Consider the following 16,638-nt stretch of genomic DNA (forward strand, 5'->3'; position numbering starts at 1 on the left):
AGAACTGTATGCGCAACCATTTTCTTGGACAAATTATATTACGGTGACCTGAAAACATTTCTGGCTTTTTTATTTGACTATAATAAAATAAAAAACATTTGAACATGAAAAACAAGCACAGACAAATGACCATGACGACAAATGCAAAGACCATTGCATGATCTATGCTCCTAATACAGTATACTGCCTGTAGATTTTAACACTGAGATGGTCTTATTAACAGGTAAGGAGAACAGATAGTGACAGTAGGGTGCTAGGGAAATAACTGTGTGTGTGTACACAAATGGGACAACAAAGCCTAACGAAGAGGTAGGCTCTCCTACAAAAGACAATGACTAGAACACTTCAACCCTGAGCATTAAAATTAAACAAGAATACCCTACGTGGTGAAGTAAGAAGACATAGATAAGACTATGAATCGCATATGAACATACTGTAGAAAAGAAGATTCAAAAAGTGTCTTGGAATGCAGGAAGTAAGTAACCCCGGTTTCCCTTCCAAGGGTGTGTTCATTGGGGTGGCACGCTTGGAATGTTGCAGATAGATATACACTACATAGAGATAAGGATATAATGCAATGATAAGGAGCATCAGCAGCTGTATTCGTGTTTATATCTGCAATGCTCAATGTTTCAGCCACCTGGATCGCATTCATTAGGGAACACTGTAGAAAAAAACATTTTGCTATGGAAAATGTCAACTGCCGCTTCTTATTCGAAGGCCCTCCCTGTTTCAGAACGTTTTCTTCTATTTGGTGCCCAATGAATACGACCCCTGGAATAATTCCCAGATTAATTTTCCTCTGCTCTCCATTACCTCCACTGTTCATAATCCAATCAGAATCAGATAAGGTTGACAAATGTTATTTGAGACTGATACCATCATGGTTATTGGTTGTGACTTATTGGTTGTGACTAGTCAATCCATGGGTTCAAAATGACTGGAATGCCAGTGTCTTTTGACGGACCACAGTCACAGAGTCTAGAGCAGCTGCTGTACTTCGTGTGCAGGGTAACCATGGCGACAGACTTGGAGAGTTGTTCAAATGTATACGCCTGGTGCATGGAAGTGGTCCTTGCTCCTTTGGGGGTGGGGGGGGACATTGTCGCAATGGACTCAAACATCTGTTACGGGGAGACGGTTGTAGATAGACTGTGTGGTAAGCAAAGGTGCTTGAGGGTCAACGTGTCTCCCACTCCATCCACGAAATGGGCCAGTCCAAAAGGAGGAGGGGCCATTGGGTAAGGTATATGTGGTACAGTCTGTCCATGCCATTGGAAAAATCCAGTGGAGGCAAGTGGAGGGAGAAATTGGAGGATGGGCTCATTGTAATGGCTGGAATGGAATGGCTGAAATGACACCAGCCTCCATTGGACAAATCCTTCCTCTCAGGGGAGCAGATATCGGACGTCAGTGCTATGTCATATCCTCTTCCTCTGAGCAGTAGTCCTGCCCCTGAAAAAGCAAAGCAGAAAATGGAGTTGTCCCCAGACACTGACCCCCCCCCCCCACACGCATGATTTCAGCTCTGCCCCAGAACAGTTTGGCTCTCTTGCCAATCCCTAAGGTCATTGTCATGCTGAAGTTAACAGATCTGGAACCAGGCTCTCTCTCCTCACCTTTTCTATCTTCTCATCCAGCATCCTGAAGAACTCTTGCTGGCTCTCTGAAGAATGGATACTGTGGAGAAAGAAATGAGTCATTCACACTAAAGGGTTATGGTTAGTTGCATTTCAACTCCATTAGTTCAGGGATGGAAAGGGACAACAACCACTGCATTCATTTGTGTCACGATGACAACAAAAATTGTTAGTTCAACTCACTGTGTCTTCCCATTGCCATTTGATCCTGTGTCATCTGTGCGTTGGACCCTAGTGAGCAGGGCAGTTTTCTCCTGAAACACACAGGGGGCCATCATACAAAATGATTCTACCAGTGATGTAAGTGTACAGTATGTAGGTGTAGAGGTTTACCCTTGACTAACTTCCCTTACTAACGTTTGAGGGTTCATTAAAAAAAAATACAATTCTGGCAGTTCTCACCGTGCTGTCCTGGTTGCAGGTGTTCAGTCTGTCCTCTTCTCCATTGATATACTTGACCTTGTCCACTCCTTTTTTGTACTCGTCTGTAAAAAAAAAAAAAAAAAAAAAAAAAAAAAATGAGCTATAGGAGGATGTGGCGCTAGTACTACAAATGAACACATCCCTTTCAGTCCAACTCCTGATGCAGAAGCTAAACGCAGTGTAGGTGAGAACGGGTGGGTCAACCAAGTTGCAATAAAGACTTTCTAACTTTTCTACACGCGAGTGCCTTTATATTTCTGTTCTTATGCGATTGTTAACACTACCAGCGACATCAACTTATTTTTTGCTTGTGACAATACATTTTTACTTGACAGCTCCATGCTTCGGATTAGAGCAGGACTGGAATTAGAGCAGCCACTCATGATATTCCCGATCCATTCGATTGAAATGTTGCCCAGCAACAGCCCCAAAACATTACTGCTCTAGAGGAGATCTGCATGGAGGAATGGGACAAAATACCAGCAACAGTGTGTGAAAACCTTGTGAAGATTTACAGAAAACGTTTGACCTCTGTCATTGCCAACAAAGGGTATATAACAAAGTATTGAGATAAACTTTTGTTATTGACCAAATCCTTATTTTCCACCATAATTTGCAAATAAATTCATTAAAAATCCTACAATGAGATTTTCTGGATTCTACAATGTGATTTTGTCTGTCATAGTTGAAGTGTACCTATGATGGAAATTACAGGCCTCTCATCTGTTTAAATGGGAGAACTTGCACAATTGGTGGCTGACTAAATACTTTTTTGCCCCACTGTACATGTTAACGGTCTTGGAACTGTGGATAGCATGCTTGGGACCGAATGGTTTAGATGTATGACTCTCCTCTCGGACTACTCCCTGAGGTTGCTGCACTACCATTAGCAGCACCACCAGCCACTATTTAAGTAAAGCACGTGGGTAGGTATGCTAGTACTCAGTGTGTTGTAAACTCAGCAAAAAAGAAACATCCTCTCACTGTCAACTGCGTTTATTTTAAGCAAACTTGACATGTGTAAATATTTGTATGAACATAACAAGATTCAACAGCAGACATAAACTGAACAAGTTCCACAGACATGTGACTAATAGAAATTGAATAATGTGTCCCTGAACAAAGGGGGGGGAGGGGTCAGTATCTGGTGTGGCCACCAGCTGCATTAAGTACTGCAGTGCATCTCCTCCTCATGGACTGCACCAGATTTGCCCATTCTTGCTGTGAGATGTTACCCCACTCTTCCACCAAGGCACCTGCAAGTTCCCGGACATTTCTGAGTGGAATGGCCCTAGCCCTCACCCTCAGATCCATCAGGTCCCAGATGTGCACAATGGGATTGAGATCCGGGTTCTTCGCTGGCCATGGCAGAACACTGTCATTCCTGTCTTACAGGAAATCACACACAGAACAAGCAGTATGGCTGGTGGCATTGCTGGAGGGTCATGTCAGGATGAGCCTGCAGGAAGGGTACCACATGAGGGAGGAGGATGTCTTCCCTGTAATGCACAGTGTTGATATGGCCTGCAATGACAACAAGCTCAGTCCCATGATGCTGTGACACACTACCCCAGACCATGATGGACTCTCCACCTCCAAATCGATCTCGCTCCAGAGTACAGGCGTCGGTGTAACGCTCATTCCTTCTAAGAAAAATTGTGCGTTCCTGGTGTAACTCGGGCAGTTGTTGTTGCCATCCTGTACCTGCCATCCTGTAAAAACAAACCGACCAAAACAAAACCCGGACAGGCACTGACCTAAAAACAAAAGTACTGTAATTTGATAGTTTCCTAACAGCAAGTGTTTTACTGAGTCCTCTTTTACTGCTGTATGCTATGTTGGTCTCAGGTGTGATGTTTGGATGTACCGATCCTGTGCAGGGGTTGTTACACGTAGTCTGCCACTGCGAGGACGATCAGCTGTTCGTCCTGTCTCCCTGTAGTGCTGTCTAAGGCGTATCACAGGACTCATATTGCAATTTATTGCCCTGGCCACATCTGCAGTCCTCATGCCTCCTTGCAGCATTTCTTTTGGTGTTTTTCAGAGTCAATAGAAAGGCCTCTTTAGTGTCCTAAGTCTTCATAATTGTGACCTTAATTGCCTACCATCTGTAAGCTGTTAGTGTCTTAACGACCGTTCCACAGGTGCATGTTTATGAATTGTTTATGGTTCATTGAACAAGCATGGGAAACAGTGTTAAAACCCTTTACAATGAAGATCTGTGAAGTTATTTATATTTTTACGAAGGATCTTTCAAAGACAGGTTCCTGAAAAAGGGACATTTCTTTTTTTTTGCTGAGTTTGTCAAAACATTGCCAAAATGTGTACGAAATGTAACAAATGAAGCTAACATACCATTCAACATTCTATTTTTCCACACAAGCATATCTGTTTATTCCATTTGGATGACACTTTCATCCAAAGTGACTTACAATCATCTGCGCATAAGCCTACATTTTAAGTACAGGTGGCCCCATCGGGAATTGAACCCACAACCCTTAACATAGTAAGCGCCATGTTCTAACGAATGAGCCACATAGTAAAATATTGTCCCATATGAACGTTCTGCAAGTCTGAACATTCAAAACATTCATTAACCCTCCAGAATAGGCCTGTACAGGTGAATGTGTACTGACCGGAAAGAAGGTCCCCATTGCTGTAGGCTTTACTGCGGCCCTCCTCACCACTTGGCACTGCCGACACCTGCTTGGCCGAGGTGCAGCCCATCTCCTTACCCGCTTTCCTCCTCACCCACGCACACCACAGGCTGACCTAGAGGAATGAAGGGATGGAGAGAGGTTGGTTTGATACGGAGAAGGAGATTTTAAGGATATTATCGATGAGGGAGTATCTGACCTTGTGTCAGTGGCAACATGCCTAGAAGCATTCCACCCAAATTAACAATCCACCATCATTAATCTTTAAAAAAAAAAAATTATCATAAATATCTAAGAATAACGCACTGGCCAAGGCCTTTCACTAAGCCTGCCTAGTTTTGCGATGCGCAGTTGAGAACTACAATCGCAACACACGATCGTACCAGCTGCACCTCACACAATAGGCCATTCAAAGGTGCTCGCGATGCCAATGGTGCCAAGGCACCGTATAATCTACTGCGAACCGGTTAGATTGTTGGGCACCAGCGAATGAGGGGGATGTGACAATTAGGACTATGCGTTCGTGACCCAATTAATTTACCGTCCAAGTATTGACATGGTAGACCGAGAGAGTATGCAAATAATAGCTTGTTGTGTGTGCTATTGATGCATTGTGGTTGTTAGTCAAGAGCAGATATATTTTAATAGCATAAGCCCTCGAATGGAGACTGGTCTGACGACCTGATTATTATTGGACAGACGGGTCTCTGGTTGAGCGCACTGATCTGATGAGCTGTGTCCAGCTGCGGTGTCAGCTGACCGATTGGACTGTCATCACGTTTCGATATTCTACTGTATTCTACTGAGTTAGCGCGATGACATTAGAAAGCTATATGAAAATGTAGGCTGTGTTATCATCATGCTATTTCAGTGCATCGATGATGCTATCAATTGAGCTTTATTTACAGGCAGGCGGCCGGCAGCATCCATTGCTATTTCATTTAATAACAGAAAACTGAAAAAAACGGCACAAATATTGACTAGAATATCATCGAAAAACTGACGAAGACTGAATGTTTGCTATCGACTATAATAAAAGAAAATGCAATAGTGCAATAGAGCACGGTTTCATTGCACAACGATCCAGGCAACATCCACAAACAAACAAAACGACTGGACCAATACAAATATCCAATGTTATTCCAAGTACAAACATTAGCAAATTTACCATTTTTTACAGGATCTGTCCATGGTTCTGCCTTTATTGGTTCTTGGAGTTTCGACCGGCTTCAAACGACAGGCGCCCGCATCGGGGACAGCATCTGCATCTCTCAATACACCGTCAGACATTAGCAATCGAGATGCTATCCGCCTGGCTCACTGTCGGGTCTGAAGAATTAGTGAAACTGATGACACAAATGGTTGTTTCTTGATGATTTTCAGACATTACACAGAATAAAATAAAAAAAAATGTAATCGAGCCTCATGAGACTTAACTATATTCTAATATTATGGCTGAAAGAACTTTCACATAAAACATCTGACTTGTGTTTAGTTTCGGTGAAGAGTGTAGTTTCGGTGGAAAGAGCTGTGTGGGTCAAGATAGTCCGTTTGAGGTTGCCAGTTTTCGAGCAGTGCAGAAAGTGTTATGCTGAAGCAGTGAGGAAATTAACCATGGTCATTAATTGTACCTCATAAATGGAACGGAAAATCCAAGAAGATTGATGAGGTAATAGCAGCAGCAGAGAAGCTTTGGGTGTCAGAGATTTTGGTGAAGAAGAACTACAGGAGGATCTGTTAGGGCCAAACGAGTGGGAAAGGGTGGTGGGTTTGTTGGGGATAGTGAAGTTTATGTAAAGTTAGATGGTGGGGCCATTTCTTTTTCCCATTGCCCTTTTTTTTGTGAAATCTGGAGGGTACAATTTTGAACAAATATGCAATTCACACTCCGACCTGTGAAAGGCAGCTGGAAAACCACACTAAGAATAAGAAGAAAGTTTAGAGCATAGAGATAGATAGAGGGCTCGTCTTTGTATCTGTGCCATTGTAATTTATGTGAGAGCATGGGCAGCGCCATTGAGGCTATCTCCATTTTAAAGTAGTCAATTTTCTTCTTCTCGATTCGCTGATCCCTTCATGTCCCGGTCGGACATGACTCCAACAGGGTCACCAGGAGGGCTCAGCTAATGATGTTGGACGTCTCACCCAGTTGACTACATTACAGTGGTGGAAGCACTCAATGGTGCTGCTCATAGCATGAGCTAAAAAGGCCTTTGGCCACTACAGGCCTCTCTATCAGAGTTGCCGTCGGACCCAATTCCAGGGCGCAACAACAAGATATTCCACTAGTTACCACAGCCACAAAGTCAAATTGGCCTACATATTAAAAATGTATTAAACCTAATATTATATTTTTGGTCTTAATTGAAGGTTAGGGCGAGGCATACGGTTAGCAGTGTGGTTAAGGTTAGGGTATGCTTTAAAATCACATTTTAATTGTAGAAATGGGCGGGGTTTATTTGTGGCTATGATAACTAGTGACGACCACTCGCGCATTGAGGGGTTGTGTGTCTTGAGGGAGGACACAGAGATATTGGAGAAATGTGAAGATAGGAATCCAATTGCGCCATAAATTGAAAAACGTAACGCCTCACCCAGAAGACGGTCGACCAATCGTGTCCAAGTTGTCATGCTGCGTCACCCAGTTGATAAACTAATCGTATTGCAAACACTTCTTGAAGTCAGTGTATGAGTCGAGAAACCTGCCTATTTTCCTGAAAAGTACGTCATATCACGATTCCAAAGCTATACGATATTATAGAGAACAATTAAATTATCTCACATCTCGGAAAATATTTGTAATGTTGTAATTATTGTTGACGAAATGCATGCTAATGTTGGGTTTTTGAGTATGCGCCCAATTGACTCCCTGAAGGAGAGCTCTCCTTGTCCCAGAATGCACTACGCGGCCCATTGCCGACGCATGGGCAACGTACAGAAGAGTTATTAATACGATTCCAATCTCCCCAAAAGTATCTCTGGAGTACAGCTACGACCAGAAGTGACTTTTCGTAGCAGGTTAGGAGAGCATTTTAGCTAACCCTAACCTAAGTCTCCTAACCTGCCACGTTAATTATCCTAACCTGCTACGAAAAAGTAAATTCCGAAAAGTCTAAAATGTTCGACCTGCTAACTGGTTGTAGTTACACACGTGCCGCGTTCCAACGAATCAGCAAGTCGGAAATTGTGAACGCGGTATCAGCACCCACATCGAGCTACTCGGGCGTCAGATTTGACAGCAGAAGCTGCGCAGCCAAGTTTATTTGAAGTTTTTACACTTCCAGCAAAAACCTACGACTCAGTCTGTAGTGTGGATTGTAGAGGTTTCAATCAATATGATTTTACTGACAATGATCGCTCGAGTAGCAGATGGTCTGCCGCTTGCTGCATCGATGCAAGAAGACGAGCAGGTTTGAATGAACCACATTCTCTTCCTAGCTAGCCTTGCTAACTTAACGGTTTACAAACTATTTAGCTAGCTAAATTACATAATATTCTGATGAATAATACTAACACTTATATTGCCTTGTTTTAGAGGCACTTCTATCATACATAGTGTTTTTTTAAAACTGAAAGAATGATTTCATAACCCTTTAGCTCTCCCTATGTTTAGTCAGGAAGAGACTTGCAACATTACCAGAGCCAGGCTAAGCAGCTGTGCCGCAAACTAAATGCCCAGAGTCCCAATAGATGTACTCTGGAGGCTGGGGTCATGTCCTTCCAGTAAGTATGAGCTCTATGGAGTCTTGTGTCATTGGTGCCGAGTTTCCATTCCTAACAAGGCAAAACTCGGGTTTAATACCACTTTAATAATGTTCACATGTCCTACACTACTTATCTCATATGTGTATATACTGTATTTTAAACCATCTATTGCATCTTGCCTATGCTGCATGGCCATTGCGAATCCATATATTTATGTACCAATTATTTTTCAATCCCTTTACAGTGTGTATAAGGTAGTTGTGAATTTGTTAGATTACTTGTTAGCTATTACTGCACTGTCAGAACTAGAAGCACAAGCATTTCGCTACATTCACATCTGCTAACCATGTGTATGTGACCAATAACATTTGATTTGGTTACGTGTTCAGGAAAAACTGTCTCAATAACCCCCTAGTCTGTGACTGGTTCGTCTCACCAGCTATGTAATAGAACATGGCGTGTGCTACTTGGCCTTGTGTGAAGCTGTGTTTCCCAAGAAACTGGTATTTGGGTACCTGGAAGACCTCCAAACAGAATTCAATGAACAGCATGGAAAGAAAGTCCCCACAGTCTCCAGGCCATACTCTTTCATTGAGTTTGGTGAGAACTTTTCTCTTTTCAATCATTAACATCCAATTCAAGACACCCTAGGCAAACAAAACATATTTGAAGTAAGGGTGCATCATAGCTGATGTAAAAAAGACAACTAGATAAGACTGGCAAAAGAAAATCCCAGTAGACGTCCACCCTATTGCATTTCCCCATCCCTTGTTTTTCAATTCAGCGCAGATGTAAGTAATGACGAGCGGATGCCACATTAGACTTGAGATGCACCCTAAACCAACACGTAGTGTGTTATGTGTATATTCCTTCCTCAGACGTGTACATCCAGAAGACAAAGAAGAACTACATTGACAGCAGGGCACGGAGGAACCTGGGCAGCATCAACACAGAACTGCAGGACGTCCAGCGTATCATGGTGGCAAACATTGAAGAGGTCCTGCAACGAGGAGAGGCCTTATCTGGTAATCATCATACCTTGTATAATACATAGCCCTGGCATCAAACCCGCCATAGACATAAAATACACCTAATTCATTTAAAGGGATGGTTCAGTCCAAAATCTACAGTACTGGTCAAAAGTTTGGACACCTACTCATTCGAGGGATTTTCTTTATTTTTTACTCCCATTTAAGATTGAAGCTTGCATACAGTGCATTCAGAAAGTATTCAGACCCCTTCCCCTTTTCCACATTTTGTTAAGTTAGAACCTTATTCTAAAATGGATTAAATGAATAAAAATCTTAAATCTACACACAATACCCCATAATGACAAAGCGAAAACAGGTTTAGAAATAACTTATTTGCATAAGTATTCAGACCCTTTGCTATGATACTTGAAATTGAGCTAAGGTGCATCCTGTTTCAATTACTCATCCTTGAGATTTGTCTACAACTTGGGAGGCCACCTGTGGTAAATTTAATTGATTAGACAGGATTTAGAAAGGCACACCTGTCTATATAAAGGTCCTACAGTTGACAGTACATCAGAGCAAAAACCAAGCCGTGAGGTCTGTGTCAGGATTGTGTCGAGGCACAGATCTGGGAAGGGTACCAAAAAATGTATACAACATTGAAGGTCCCCAAGAACACAGTGGCCTCTATCATTCTTAAATGGAAGAAGTTCGGAACCACGAAGACTTGCTAGAGCAGGCCACCTGGCCAGACTGAGCAATCGGGGGGGAGAAGGGCCTTGGTCAGGGAAGTGATCAAGAACACTATGGTCACTGGCAGAGCTCCGGAGTTCCTCTGTGGAGATGGGAGAACCTTCCAGAAGGACAACCATCACTGCAGAACTCCACTAATCATACCTTTATGGTAGAGTGGCCAGACGGAAGCCACTCTTCAGTAAAAGGCACCTGAGAGCTTGCTTGGAGTTTGCCAAAATGCACCCAAAGGACTCTGACCATGAGAAATAAGATTCTCTGGTCTGATGAAACCACAATGGAACTCTTGCGCCTGAATGCCAAGTGTCACGTCTGGAGGAAACCTAGCACCATCCCTACAGTGAGTCGTGGTGGTGGCAGCATCATCATGCTGTGGGGATGTTTTTCAGTGGCAGGGATGATGAACGGAGCAAAGTATAGAGATCTTTGATGAAAACCTGCTCTAGAGCACTCAGGACCTAAGACTGGAGCAAAGCTTCACCTTCCAACAGGACAACAACCCTAAGCACACAGCCAAGACAACGCAGGAGTGGCTTTGGGAGTCTCAATGTCCTTGAGTGGCACAGCCAGAGCCTGGACTTGAACACGATCAAACATCTCTGGAGAGACCTGAAAATAGCTGTGCAGCAACACTCCCCATCCAACCTGACAGAGCTTGAGGATCTGCAGAGAAGAATGGGAGAAACTCCCCAAATACAAGCGTACCAAGCTTGTAGCGTGATACCCAAAAAGTCTTGAGGCTATAATCGCAACAAAAGTACAGAGTGAAGGGTCTGAATACTTATCTAAATATGATACTTAAACATTTAACCTGTTTTTGCTTTGACATTGCGGTATTGTGTGTAGATTGACAGGGGAATTTAAAAAAAAATCTATTTTAGAATAAGGCAGTAACGTAACAATGTGGAAAAAGTCAAGGGGTCTGAATACTTTCCGAATACACTCTAATACAGCTATTATTGGTCACACTAGTCCTCAAATTTTAGATGAATATTTTTCCCTCCAGCTCTCGACACCAAAGCCAGCGATCTGTCCAGCCTTTCAAAGAAGTACCGCAGCGACGCCAAGTACCTCAACACCCGATCCATCTATGCCAAGATAGCAGCAGGGGCAGTCTTCTTCATTACACTCATCGTCTATATGCGTTTCTGGTGGATCTGATTGGCATAAGGACTTTGAAGTTGGTGACAGTCTGAATTCCCATTTAAACTTGCTGGTACCTATTCATTATAGGATGCCATATTGGTGGTTTCTGTTAACAGCAAAGCTTAAGTTCCTACATCGATGCCTTAGGGAGAGACCTTGTAAGTAGTAGATGGAACTGTGCCTTCTTCAGCTTTGTCATGTCTCGTACCTAGGGCACTGTTTGGTTAATCATGTCAAATGACCTGGATTTTAATTTGAAGCCTTTTCCAGAAATGAGAATTAGACCAAAAAAATAAAGCAATTGTCTGAGGATGGTGCTGGACCATCTGACAAAAATAAGGGGACAGATTGATGGAAAATGCTTTAAATAAAAGGTTAAAATCCAGGTGACATGATTAACCAAACACAGAATCCTTCAACACTTGTATAAAGATACTGCCCTGTGGTTGGTAATGTGTGCAAAGTAGAGCTTTCTGAATTCGCAGTAGAGGTATAATCCCATTAGTTGGAATATAAAAGGGATTGAAAACTCAAGTTTACATTATTCCGTTTTAATAGTTTTTTTTACAATGTCACTGAAGGACAATTCTATCTATATGCAAATGGTCTTAAGTGTGAAACAACCCTTTACCATGGCAAAAAAGTTGTATATTGTTTTCAAATGTTACATAACTGTAAAAAAGGATTTGTTGAAATGTATATTTATCTTAATGTTTATAAAAAGTTGAACACTACATGTTGAAATAACACTCCTTCCCTCCTCAAAAAAGAGTCCCATACACACTCAGTCAAACACACACCATGTTCAAACATGGGCTCACCCATACAAATGCTCATACTTCTTATGCACACACATGCAAGCCTCTGCACATTCCTCTTGTCCTTCCCATGGGCGATGAATACTGTAGGTCTATACCACAAGATCAAAGTCATCCCTCTGGAAAACAAAGGGCACCAATGAGACAGTCAGAATCCCCATTTGTACAACAGGATTTACCACCAGAGTAGACCATCTTATATCCAAACAAATATGCCTGGGACCTTTGAGCTATTCAAACATAAACAAACTGAACTTTGTCAGACTTCTTATCTTAGACCGTGGTCTCTCTCACCTCATCATTGTAGGTCATGACGTGCTGTTTGATCTTTGAAGAGTCAACCCATGTTACAAAGTCTTCCATATTTCTGATGAAATAAAACATTTAGGATTTTGGGGGGCTGACAAGATGTCAGAAAGGAAGAAAAGTGCCAAAAGTAGTCAAGACAAAACTCTACACTTACCTAGTGACAAGGAAAGCTGCATCTGTGACAATCTCTGGTCCCACACGCACATCTAAGGTACAGTCAAGGCCACAAAGCACTACATAGATAATCCAACACAGAATAACAGTCTATGATCCTTACAAGAGGGTAAAAAAAACACCATTGCCACAGCATGTGCACAGGCGCTACATCACTAGTACTGTTACCATGTGAAGGATACGTCCCTGTTCGATGAAGGTGATGGCTGTCTTCAGGTTCTGAGCCATTCGTAAGCTTACCATTATGGTGGGTAGCCGCCTCCTGGAAATCAGAGAGATGGAGATAGGACCGAATTGAGCCAGAGGTATTGCAAGCGATGGATAGAATGCAACATCTACTTTTACTCTTACTATTGGGAGATGGAATGGGTTTGTTTATTCACCTGCAGAATGAAGAGGCGGTGACTTTCTCTGTAAGAGCCAGGTTCTGTTTGGTGGGGATCAGCCCAGTACCGTACCTTTAAGAGATGCAAAATGCTAGACACCATCATCACTCTGTAGTAGGTGTGTGTTACCCACATTACTTTTAGAGGACAGACAGTTTCCTATGGGCGCAGGGGCCCGGGTTCGAATTCAGTTCCACTGATACTCACAGTTTCTCAAGTAGTTGACCTGTGCTGTGGGCTCTGAAGCCATCCTTCTCGTCCAGATCACGTATCTTCTGAGCAAGCTCTCTGATGTTACGGCTCAACTTATTGTACCTATGGATATAACGTTAGCAGACTGTGGCTAATCAAAACACACTGAGGCTGCTGAGTAGGGACAATGTTCTAGGGGTTGTCAATGTGCTAAAAATGCCTCCACATAGAACAAATTTGAATACAATAGATGGAATAATATGGTTGGATGTTTGCCATATCGAAGCCATCATAATTAAACTAGAATGCTTCCTGTAAGTAGGCCATTTTAGAATTAGGAATAGTCACCCTTATTATACTATATACCAAATTAACAATAACTTCCGCATCAAAACCTAAACTGATTAACTTAAAAACACATTTTACATATAGCTGGAGACAAAAAAAAGGCCATAAAACCGCATACTCACTTGGTGTAGTCTTCTCTCTTCTCGATGTGATACCTCCGCAATACTTTCACCTCGTGCAGGTTGTTGTCTACCTCCCAGTTGATAAAGTCAACCTTCTTCAAAAGCTTCTGCTCATGAAATTTCAATTTTCTAACCATTTTGCCGTAATAATTTTGTGACTAGAAAACTAACATGTATTTACCAAGATACATTTACTTCCACGCTTTCCGGACCAAGAGGAAGCGCATGTTTTTCTTCGGCGACCTGGTGCTGATTCGCAAACAAAGAGAATCATACCTCCAAAAATAAATAAATCAATTGTGTGATACCGCCATCTACTGCTCAGGAGTATGTACTTGTAACTGCACGTACATGTCGAACGCCGAACTCTTTATTAAGACAATGCAGAAACCCCAATCCGTGGACGAGTGAGTGCCCCATTTTAATTTGTGCCTAAATTTAAATAAAATAAAAGTGATCTGGCTAATTCAGCAGGCTATGGTGTGAAATAGGCTTGTTGAAGTGCTGTCTTCTTTTTATTATTACTTAACATTAATAACGTGTTTGAGGTCCTTTGGTGTGCTTATCAATGCACAAGTACTCTTTTGCCCCACTCCTATCAATATAATAATTGTATTAATTCCAATGGTGTAAAGTACTTAAGTAAAAATACTTTAATTAAGGTACCACTTATGTATTATTTTTTACTACTTTTACTTTTACTTCACTATATTCCTTAAGAAAATATTGTACTTTTAACTCCATACATTTTCCTTGACATCCAAAAGTACTAGTAAAAAAAATGGTCCAATTCACGCACTTATCAACAGAACATCCCTGGTCATCCCTACTGCCTCTGATCTGGCGGACTCACTAAACACACATGCTTCATTTGTAAATGTTGGAGTGTGCCCCTGGCTATCCGTAAATAAAATTGAAAAAAATACAAGAAATGAAGTTAGCCTGCCCGGGAGCAGATTATTTCTGAAGGATTTTTTATCATAGAAATGTACCTGGCTAAAAGTTGAGCCACTGTCTTGGTACCGGTTATCCCAAGTTGAACTCAGAGTTGACCAATGTTACCTCACTAACTCCTCAAACCACATATGTAGTACAGGGCTCTGGGAATAGACTTCAAGACAATGTAATGTGAGAGACTCAACTACACTGCAGACCAGAAGAGGCTGGTGGGAGGATCTTTAGGAAGACGGGTGAATCGTAATGGCAGGAACGGAATACATGGTTTCCATATGTCCGATTTGTTTGTTACTGTTCCATTTACTCCATTCCAATCTTTAAAATCATCCCTTCCTCCTATAGCTCCTCCCACAGTCTCCTCTGCTGCTGACAGACAGTTCATGTTATAGGGCCACTCCAGAGTGGCATACTATGAAGCAAGCTAGGTCTACTCAGTCTTTTATAAAGATAACCAGCTTCAGTTAGCTTCACATTCCAGATCAGGCTTCATCTGTACTATGACGGTGGATATTGCTTGTCCGCCTGCCACTAACTCTAGCAGGCTTGTAACTGCGCGTGCATGTCGCACATGGCTTGTTGAACGCCTAATACCCTGACTACACCGCTCGTGTCGTGAGCGTTGCAAAATAAATTTAGGAATCTATGTTATTGCACCCACACTGCTCGCGCATCTGCGTTGCCAATGGTTAAAATAAAAGTAATTCCTATTTCTGACGCAGATCGCGCTGCAAGTCCTGCCTCTCCCGTCTCCTCATTGGTTTATAGAAGCAGGTACCCACGTGCCATCTCCTCATTGGTTATACCCACGTGGGTGATTGAAATAGGAACTTTGTTGCCGGTCGTCGTGGTAATACGATGAAAGTTTAGATGCCAATCACCATATAAGTTCAAAGATGAAAAAGCCTGGAAGGTGGAGAGATGAATAGAAACGATTCGGTTGACCGTTTTATTAATTGTCGGAGTAGAGGACCTTGTGCATTTCAGGTAAAATAACAACTCAATGTTTATATCCCAGGACAAATCAACTAGCAACAGTAAGCAAGATAAATAGGACAAATTAGCATGCAAGTACAAGCTAGTTAGGTAAATTGCCATAAATGTTTAATGGTTTTCGACCTGTCCCTAATTGAATATAATTGGTTCAGAGTTTGTTTTGATATTTTAACCTGCGTGTCGTGATCGCGTTTGGTGTGGGGGACAAAATACATTTATGCACGAAGGCACACGAGCATTGCCAGTTTGGGTTCCGTGTAAGTGGACTGTGCCTTTAAACAGCTTGGAAATGGCTTTAGAAGAAATGTCATGGCTTTAGAAGCTTCTGATAGGCTAATTGACATAATTTGAGTCAATTGGAGGTGTACCTGTGGATGTATTTCAAGGCCTACCTTCACGTTCATCTGTACAAACAACAGTACGCAAGTATAAACACCATGGGACCACACTTCCGTCATACTGCTCGGGAAGGAGACGCATTCTGTCTCCTAGAGATGAATGTACTTTGGTGCGAACAGTGCAAATCAATCCCAGAACAACAGCAAAGGACCTTGCGAAGATGCTGGAGGAAATGGGTATCTAGTATCTATATCCACAGTAAAACGAGTCCTACATCAACATAACGTTATGTAGAAGTCATTAAGTTAATTTGCCATTGTCTTTTCATCTGTTGTGTACAGTAGTTTTCTGGTGGGAGTCATATTAGGGATGGCTTTTATTGTTGACCCTTGTCCTTGAATACTCTTATTCTAAGCTGGGTTGCTGGCCAATTCCACAAGAGTAATTATACTGAGCCAAACACAATTTTATTGTCATCATCTGATTATAGTCAAATAAATGCCATGAGTTATAATAATTGGTAACACTTCCTTTTAAGCAGTCCTTATTACAGTGCAATTACATGTGTAATTACACTGTAACAAGTATTGTAGTTGACTGTAACGACTCATAGTTACAATGTAATAACATGTACCTGGAGGTCGTTGCAGTCTGTAATTACAGAAGTGTAACAACTAATGCTTGCTATCATGCTTGTTACAA

At 42.0% G+C, this 16,638-nt stretch overlaps 3 protein-coding genes across 3 annotated transcripts; 1 reads left to right on the forward strand and 2 right to left on the reverse strand.

Annotated features, from left to right (window-relative positions):
* Positions 1-54: 54 nt before the first annotated feature.
* On the reverse strand, positions 55-7,622 carry LOC139387057 (uncharacterized protein C1orf21 homolog). The gene is made up of 7 exons (XM_071133037.1): positions 7,315-7,622; positions 5,889-6,049; positions 4,700-4,835; positions 2,043-2,125; positions 1,824-1,894; positions 1,620-1,680; positions 55-1,455 (listed from the first exon to the last, which is right to left on the reverse strand). Exons 2-7 carry the CDS (start codon positions 5,889-5,891, stop codon positions 1,417-1,419), a joined length of 393 nt encoding a protein of 130 aa, XP_070989138.1. The 5' UTR covers positions 5,892-6,049; positions 7,315-7,622; the 3' UTR covers positions 55-1,416.
* LOC139387055 (vesicle-trafficking protein SEC22b-B-like) lies at positions 7,439-12,032 on the forward strand. The gene is made up of 5 exons (XM_071133035.1): positions 7,439-8,130; positions 8,334-8,443; positions 8,865-9,025; positions 9,304-9,450; positions 11,159-12,032. Exons 1-5 carry the CDS (start codon positions 8,056-8,058, stop codon positions 11,311-11,313), a joined length of 648 nt encoding a protein of 215 aa, XP_070989136.1. The 5' UTR covers positions 7,439-8,055; the 3' UTR covers positions 11,314-12,032.
* LOC139387056 (IMP U3 small nucleolar ribonucleoprotein 3) lies at positions 12,009-13,902 on the reverse strand. The gene is made up of 7 exons (XM_071133036.1): positions 13,648-13,902; positions 13,193-13,300; positions 12,983-13,057; positions 12,782-12,861; positions 12,580-12,631; positions 12,411-12,483; positions 12,009-12,235 (listed from the first exon to the last, which is right to left on the reverse strand). Exons 1-7 carry the CDS (start codon positions 13,782-13,784, stop codon positions 12,209-12,211), a joined length of 552 nt encoding a protein of 183 aa, XP_070989137.1. The 5' UTR covers positions 13,785-13,902; the 3' UTR covers positions 12,009-12,208.
* Positions 13,903-16,638: the final 2,736 nt, after the last annotated feature.

The sequence above is a fragment of the Oncorhynchus clarkii genome, chromosome 28 (assembly GCF_045791955.1).
Source record: "Oncorhynchus clarkii lewisi isolate Uvic-CL-2024 chromosome 28, UVic_Ocla_1.0, whole genome shotgun sequence".
NCBI lineage: Eukaryota > Metazoa > Chordata > Actinopteri > Salmoniformes > Salmonidae > Oncorhynchus > Oncorhynchus clarkii.

Coding starts and splice junctions, on each gene's coding strand:
- LOC139387057 (XM_071133037.1), bottom strand. Junction 1,895..2,042: donor CCTGCAACCAGGACAGCACG/GTGAGAACTGCC, acceptor TGTGTGTTTCAG/GAGAAAACTGCCCTGCTCAC. Junction 1,456..1,619: donor TGGATGAGAAGATAGAAAAG/GTGAGGAGAGAG, acceptor TTGCTTTTTCAG/GGGCAGGACTACTGCTCAGA.
- LOC139387056 (XM_071133036.1), bottom strand. CDS start 13,784: ATGGTTAGAAAATTGAAATTTCATGAGCAGAAGCTTTTGAAGAAGGTT. Junction 13,301..13,647: donor AAGAGAGAAGACTACACCAA/GTGAGTATGCGG, acceptor TTATATCCATAG/GTACAATAAGTTGAGCCGTA. Junction 13,058..13,192: donor GGTCAACTACTTGAGAAACT/GTGAGTATCAGT, acceptor CATCTCTTAAAG/GTACGGTACTGGGCTGATCC.
- LOC139387055 (XM_071133035.1), top strand. CDS start 8,056: ATGATTTTACTGACAATGATCGCTCGAGTAGCAGATGGTCTGCCGCTT. Junction 8,131..8,333: donor CGATGCAAGAAGACGAGCAG/GTTTGAATGAAC, acceptor CCCTATGTTTAG/TCAGGAAGAGACTTGCAACA. Junction 9,026..9,303: donor ATACTCTTTCATTGAGTTTG/GTGAGAACTTTT, acceptor TTCCTTCCTCAG/ACGTGTACATCCAGAAGACA.